At 48.8% G+C, this 7,513-nt stretch overlaps 1 protein-coding gene across 2 annotated transcripts in view; it reads right to left on the reverse strand.

The window, feature by feature from the left end:
- Positions 1 to 4,112, reverse strand: part of OCIAD2 (OCIA domain containing 2) — a 32,693-nt gene extending 28,581 nt beyond the window's left edge. For both annotated transcript variants that reach the window (XM_015412875.1, XM_015412874.1), the window contains exons 1-3: positions 3,910 to 4,112; positions 2,468 to 2,572; positions 686 to 776 (exon numbers count right to left, since the gene is read on the reverse strand). In XM_015412875.1, coding sequence (XP_015268361.1) covers positions 686 to 776; positions 2,468 to 2,527 — 151 coding nt within the window. In that variant the 5' untranslated portion in view covers positions 2,528 to 2,572; positions 3,910 to 4,112. The remainder of the gene's footprint in view (positions 1 to 685; positions 777 to 2,467; positions 2,573 to 3,909) is intronic.
- Positions 4,113 to 7,513: the final 3,401 nt, after the last annotated feature.

Raw genomic sequence — 7,513 nt, forward strand, 5'->3', positions numbered from 1 at the left:
AAGAGTGTGAGAGAGGTAGAGGGAGACAGGAGGAAGCAAAGGTGTGAGGAACAGGATAACCATTCCGCAAGTTTCTTGCGGGTCTCCACTTGTCTATATACTAATAGTCAAGTGTCCCCAGTGCGTGTGGATACTTATTTCTGCAAATTGGGGGCACATGGAGGCTCAACAGAAATTCCTGCACACTTGAGGCATTACTAAGGTGTGCAGAAAAATCTAACATATTTAAAAATATATACGGGGATACTTAAATCCCCAAAGAACAGTGTTCTCGCGCATGTATGGAGAATGGACTTGCCGTTTGGAACTGTGGAGGAGCTCGCTGCTGGCAGCTGCGAGGGAGCCGGAGGAGCCTTGGCGGGGGGGGGGGGGCGCAGGGCTCGCTGCTGTTCCTGTGGGGGGGAGAAGCTGCGGCGGGCAGCAGGTGGGCAGCCGGGAGCCATGGAGGGCTTGCTGCCATTGCTGCTGGAATCACCTGCAGCAGCTGCCTCCTCCTCAGTGAGGACCTACTCCTGCTTTGCAGGCCATGGGCCATACTCTCCCCCCCCCCGTGAGTATTGCAGGTCCCGCTTCTTGTATTGTATATTTGACACACGATAAAGCCAGACTGAGCAACAGTCCAGTAATTTCCATGGAGACTACTAGCAATAAAGCAAACCAGGAGCAGAGAAATAAAGCGATGTACCTCTGTGCCAAAAACTCTCCTCTTTACACTCTCGACGGATCCTTTCAATTTCTTGAATATTAACATTTGAAGCTGGAAAACTGTGCAGATGCTGAAAACAAAGATAGATAGTTTTAGAAGGGTAACCAGGGTGAGTTATAAAGAGGGAAAGATTTCATTTATTCTCCCCACCCCCTTATCATCTTCATGTACCTTGCTGGTCTAGTTAAGGCTTTTGCATAATTAAAATAAAATGTTTGCATTAAATGTAACTAAAAGAAAATAAAGAGGAGCATGCTCTGTCCTGTAAAGCCTGCAAAACCATTTGAAAGAATCTTAACACGTAATTAGTGAAGCAATCAAACATGCGTGTCCCAAATATGAATACATAAAGCTGCCTTATATGACGTTGGACCACTGGTCTGTCAAGGACAGCATTGTCTGTCCTAGCAGGCGGATGCTCACTAGAGTCTTGGACAGAAGTCTTGCATATCATCTACGACTACTACCTGATCCTTTTAGTTGGAGATGCTGCAGACTGAATGTGGGATCGTCTGCACACAAAGCAGGTACTCTACCACTAAGCCACGGCCCCACCCAGTGAATCGATACAGAACACGTATCAGGTCCCTGGAGAAACAGCGCATAAACTCCCTAAATAAACACATCATAAAATTTTAGCGCATATGAGGACCATTCCTCTCCCACCCCTGTATTTCTCATTGTTATTAGGGAGTGTGTAATTATCAATTTATCTTTAAGTGCACTGATTTCTTTTACTGTCTGTAAGTACTATCACCTTCAGATACTACAACTCTCCCCTCTCGCCACATCCTAATCGTCTACGTGGTGATGGAAAGCGCCGTTAAGTTGCAGCCGACTTATGGCGACCCTGTTAGGGTTTTCAAGGCAAGAGGCGTTCAGAGATGGGTTTGCCGTTGCCTGCCTCTGGGTCACGGCCCTGGTATCCCTTGGAGGTCTCCCACCAGGCAGAGTCAAATCCAGGGCTATTTTTCGGTAGGAACGCACAGGAACGGAGTTCTGGCTGGCTCCTGAGTTGACCACGTCCAGCAGGAACTCATTAGCATAATAGGCCACACCCAACAGCAGGAACTCATTAGGATTGGCTACATTAGGAGTGTGTGGCCTAACATGCAAAGGAGTTCCTGCTACAAAAAGGGCTCTGGTTTGACAACAAACAAGGTAAACAGAATAAGAAGCAAAAGGTGGGTGTGGCTGGATAACCACACTTCTGGTAACATGGGGGTGCAGCAGAGGTCATTTCGGGGGGGATGACACACTTCCGGTGATGTCAGGGGGTGTGGCATATGCTAATGAGTTATGCTAATGAATTCCCCTAGCTCTTTTTCCACGAAACGACCCCTGGGGTGCAGCCTAATATGCTAATGAGCTGTGCTGTCAGGGGTGTGGCCTAATATGCTAATGTGTTTCTGCTCTTGGGTGTGGCCTATTATGCTAATGAGTTCCTGCTGGACTTTTTCTACAAAGAAAGCCCTGCAAATCTACTTCGCTTCCGAGATCTGATGGCAGGAAAATGCAAAGTACTTACTTTACAAGCTCTTACAGACTTTGCATGGAGCTAAACTCAGCCCTAGGGTCCATTAGGGACATCACCTTCTACCACTTTGCATGAGAGGCAGAGATGCCCTGCCACGACCACACCTTGTGTTCCCATTATCAGTGTGCCAGACAGCAAAGCTCTTACAACCTTGTGCTGTCACAGAGGCCTCAGCCCCAACATAAATCTCAGACTTTGCCTAAGAATGAACAATAGCAACAAACCTGGTCCTTTTGGTCAAGGGAAGAGGCCTGAACTTTCTGATCGTCCGGGATAGAAGCCATAGTCACCGGGAAGGGGGGGGATCAACCTCAGCCAAACCAAGAGTCCTAAAATAAAAAGGGTTAAACCTCCATTTTAAGACAGTTTCATAAATTCCATTGTTGCTTTTACCATGCTGACATACCTATCTCCCATCACATCAGACCATCTAACGCCCATACGGTCTATTCTACGCTGGAATTCACACATGCCAGTAGAAGTGTTTTTTAGTCCTCCTCACTTGTTTGGGTGTTGTGTGTGTAACAACAGAAACACCTGTATCAAATTGCCTGATTACTTGATAGCCACTCAGGTGCTTTTGTTATGGTGTTTCATTGGACACAGCAGGTTTTTTTTATGGTTCTAGAAGTCAGCTTGAGAATAATTATTTGTAAAGAAGCATTTCAGTGTTAGAATGCACAAAATAAGCCCCATCTGCTACATTTCTATAGGGCACAAGACTGAGGGCAGTAAAAGATCACAACCACACTGCTGGGCCACACTGTGTACCCAGCCATGCCGACTGTCTTGAAGGAGGATAAGATGCAATGGTGATAAATACATTTGCAGTCAGGCTTGAGGTTCACCTCTTCTCATGTCAGAGAAGGAGTAACTGGATTCTTGTCTTTGTGAGTAATCCACTCTTCCAATTAGACTCAGTGCCTGCCTAACCACACATGGCGCTATGTTCACCTGTGCCGGCAGGTCACGCAGGACAGCCATGTTTAGGTAGTGAAGACCAGGAAAAGAAAGTCAGTAGGTGGGACTACTCTACTCCCCCCTCTCCCGCAGACCCTTCCGTGTCTCACTGCATGGGAAACGCCAACAGAAGAAACGAAAGTAGCGTCCACCAGTATTAACAGGAGGGAGAGGCGGCATGAAGAAAGGGAGATTTGTGTGCGCCGATTTCCGGGTGCAAACTTTTTTTCTCGAAATTATTTGCCAAGCCGGCGGGTGGGGGGAGGACTAAGCAACGGAGGGAGCGATTTGCATCAGGGAAACACGGAGGAGGAGGGAGGGAGAGGTCTTAACCTTCTCGGTCTCTTCCCCCCCCCCCCCTCCCCCCCCGCCTCCATTTTGATGTTGCTCTCAACAGCTACACGCTGCAATGCTTCACCAACGATTTATGCAGATAATAACAGCAGCGCGCTGTCCCTAAACATTTTAAAAATGAAAAATAAAATAAAGTGCAGAGCGGCGCCTTGTTCGCTTTTAGCGGGCTCAGACCTGGAAAGTACTTTTGAGGCTCGGGCTGAGTCACGCAGAGGGCAGCAGCACCCTCGTTTTCCACGCGCACCCACGCGAGCGGGGAGGCCTCTCCAGTCAGTAGAGCCGCGTGCAACCCCGGCGTGTATTTTAGAACATTACGCGCTACTCTCGGGACACTAGTATTGAATTGGCTCACCGCAGGCGTCCTCCGCAACCCGTGCTGCTCTTCCTCCCAGGCGCAACTCTTTCCTCGCGCTGCCTCGCCTTCCCTCTTCTGTTTCGAGGGCGCCGTCGACTTCTCTCCTCCCCAGCCGGAGGGCGGACGTATTCCAAAGATCAGCGCTTTTAGCCGGGTAAACAGACCACTCCGTCTAGGCCCGGTTATGCAATGCGATGTGTTCTCTAAAGGTGGAGCCTGTAACTGCTATTGTGCAGGGAAAGCTGTGCGTGTATTTTAATGAACATTTCTCGGGCAAAAAAAAAGGCTAGTTTATTTTAAGCTGCAAAAAGGTGTCCTAATGAGGGACATGCACGCTCATCTCAGAAGCAGTTCTAAAAGCTGTGCTTCGGGAGTGGGCTTGAGGATTTGTTTCCTGTGTGGCATTTCTGGTTCACTGGGGGCACTATGCCTGCAGGTAGGTAAAAGTAAAGGTTCCCTTGCTCAAAAGCCAGTCGAATCCGACTCTAGGGTTGCGGTGCTCATCTCCGTTTCAAAGCCGAAGAGCCCGCGCTGTCCGAAGACGTTTCCGTGGTCATGTGGCCGGCATGACTAAACACCAAGGCACACGGAACGCTGTTACCTTCCCACCGAAGTGGTCCCTATTTATCTACTTGCAATTTCTTGCTTTCGAACTGCTAGGTTGGCAGGAGCTGGAACTAGAGACAGGAGCTCACCCTGTCTTGCGGCACCCGGGTCTTGAACTGCAGAACTACTGACCTTCCACAGCCTGCAGTTCAGCGTCTTAACCACTTGAGCCACTGCAGCCAAAGAAGAGCCAAAGAAGAGCTGAAGCTCCCCCTTTGATGCTAGAACGGACACGCATCTCACTTGTTGGATTTTCGCCTTTTATCCAGTTGCTTGCTCACTGACTGGCAAGTAGGGTTGCCAGCCTCCAGGTGGGGCCTGGGGATCTCCCGCTTTTACAACTGATCTCCAGCTGACAGAGATCAGCTCCCCTGGAGAAAATGGCTGCTTTTAAGGGTGGACTCTGTGGCCTTGTACCCTGCTGAGGCCCCTCCTCTCCCAAACTCCTCCCTCTCCTGGCTCCACCTCCAAAGTCTCCAGGTATTTTCCAACCCAGACCTGGCAACCCTACTGGCAAGTCTAGAGTACCATAAACCACAGGCAGCAAACAGAACCCCTCTGGTTTGCCACACTCTCTGAACAGCAAAAGTGAAGGCAGCAAAAGCACAATGCCTATCTAGGCATATTTAGTTGGAAATACGGTCCTCAGTGTAGTTTACTACCAGACTTGAAGAATTAGGGTTACCAGTGTGTTACACAAATCTGTGTCCTGTGTCTCCAGTTCCAATGATGAAGCTGTAATGTATCCAGCCCAGACATGTCCAGACAAGTCCATAGACAAACATCTAGCTTCGCTCCAAGAGTCAATGGACTATGCGGATCCTAGCCCACTCCAATCAGGGCTAGGTTCCTGGCCGAGAGCCAATGGGACTCGGCCACTGTAAATAACCTATTGGGAAGTGGGGTGTATGTGTTTTGGGTGGCGGTTTCTTGGAGAATATAAGCCGGCCTGCTAGCTGGCCAAAGTCGTCTTGTTCCTGATCGAATAAAGTACGCTTTGCTGAAATCACTCTCCATCTGCGTACTTTTCAGAAGCACACAGAGTCCAAACAGAGAAGATTTGCCAAGCTTTTATTGGAATAGAAGGGAGCCCCTCAACTCATGAAATCAAGTCAAGGCGTTCAACTGAGTAACACTGGGTTACATCTTTTAATTTATACCTTCTGGTGATCCTCCCATTATGACATGTCAAGACCTTCCCTATGACATCAACCAGGCATGCTCAGTTGAGATTTCTTTGTTTAAGATATGGAGCATGCATACTCATAATCTCTTTCTTCTTGGTACATGCGTACGGTAACCAAAACGTTTCAAACTATGCTTCAAAATCATGTCTCAGACATTTAGATGTCTTTCAGTGACCAAAGCATTGTTACGAGTCTTAGGCCGTGGGCACGCAGTCATTTTGATCAGGTTTCACTACTGTTCCCTCTCGCATTTAAATTTGCTGATCAGATGCCCACCACATCTGTCTCCTGCACCGAAGTGGGCTCTCTCACGCAATCCTCCCGGTTCCCTAGCAAGTTTTCCATCACCTGGAAAATCAAGTACTTTCCGGATAGTTGTGCTTTGAATCCGCAATTTCGCCAATCTGGACAGCCATCTCTCGCAATGATCATGATTAGGTTGTCTGAATGTCCTTCTCGCAATGTGTTTCCCTCCCTCCCCCCTCCCCGCTTCTGCTGTTGTGTGCATGAGCAACCCTGTGCTGAATATATTCATTTCATGAAAGTTCAAGTGCACATAGACTTCTTCCTCTCCTCTCTCACGTCCCCCCCCCCATCGGTCCCTGGATTTCTTTTTTTCCAGAGGTTTCCAGGGAGGCTCCTCTTGCCAACCGGCTTCCTTCTCTGCCGGGTCTGATCCATCCCGCCCTACGAAAGAACCTCCACCTGGAAATCTGCCCCGCAGATGACTGGTCGACTGCCCCAGGACAGCCCCTCCCTCTCTGCAGCGGGCTTGGAGCAAGGGGTGGCGTGACGCCTCCAGTAGAGGAGTATTCTGGAGGCGGGCACTTTTGTCCAGGTGTCCTTCCCTCGCTCCCAGACCCCACCTCCCCCAGCACTGGCTCTTCTGAAGCAGAAGGGGGGGGGGAGACACTCACAAGCGGGCATCTTTACTGTGACCCCACTTTCCTTTGATAATCAGTGCTATACTGCCTCTGTCCATGGAAGCTCCACTGTGCGTTCGTGGCTAACAGTTGCTATCTGAACGGTGCCTGAAGCCTTGTCGCGCAATACAAGCATATGGAGCAGAGGTCCATCAGTGGCTATTAGCCACAAGGTATAGATAGGAACTCTCAGTCTGAGGCAAGTGATGCACTGTATTCTTGGTGCTTGGGGGCGGCAACAGTGGGAGGGCTTCTAGTGTCCTGGCCCCACTGCTGGACCTCCTGATGGCACCTAGTATTTTTGGCCGCTATGTGACAGTGTTGGACTGGATGGACCATTGTCCTGATCCAACATTGGCTTCTCTTATGTTCTTAAGCAGTTCGGGGAGGGATGTGTGATCATCCCAACCCGCAAAAAGATATCCATGATCTAAAATATAGCGGGAACTACTGGACTCAAATCATTTTCCACGGTTTTGCAGAAAGTGAGCCTTCCCTAGAATTACTGTAGCTGTTTCCTCGATGAAAGCAAATTGTTGGGAGCTGTTTTGTCCTCTTGTTGATGTTGCATCTACAGAAGATGTCACTCCTGCAGCTGAATGAAAAAGAGGCATGTGTGAGCAAAAAGACAGGAGTTACAGTTTTGAAACAAAGTGAGCAGCAGAGAGACAGAGCTGTGCCAAAGCAGCTACTGGCAAGGTATTGCCCTTACCAGGAACATGCACATGTATTGAATAGAGGTTGTATACGGTGGGAGATTGAGTAGAGTGGCTGGGTCTAGTACGTGGAGACTGGAAGCCCCACCACCAACTTTTAAGCTCATGAATCAGCCACCCAAGTCATTGTGTGATTTATTTATTTTATGTTATATATTAAAACTATTAT

Source organism: Gekko japonicus, unplaced genomic scaffold (assembly GCF_001447785.1).
Source record: "Gekko japonicus isolate JY-2015 unplaced genomic scaffold, Gekko_japonicus_V1.1 scaffold1332, whole genome shotgun sequence".
In the NCBI taxonomy this organism is placed as follows: Eukaryota; Metazoa; Chordata; class Lepidosauria; order Squamata; family Gekkonidae; genus Gekko; species Gekko japonicus.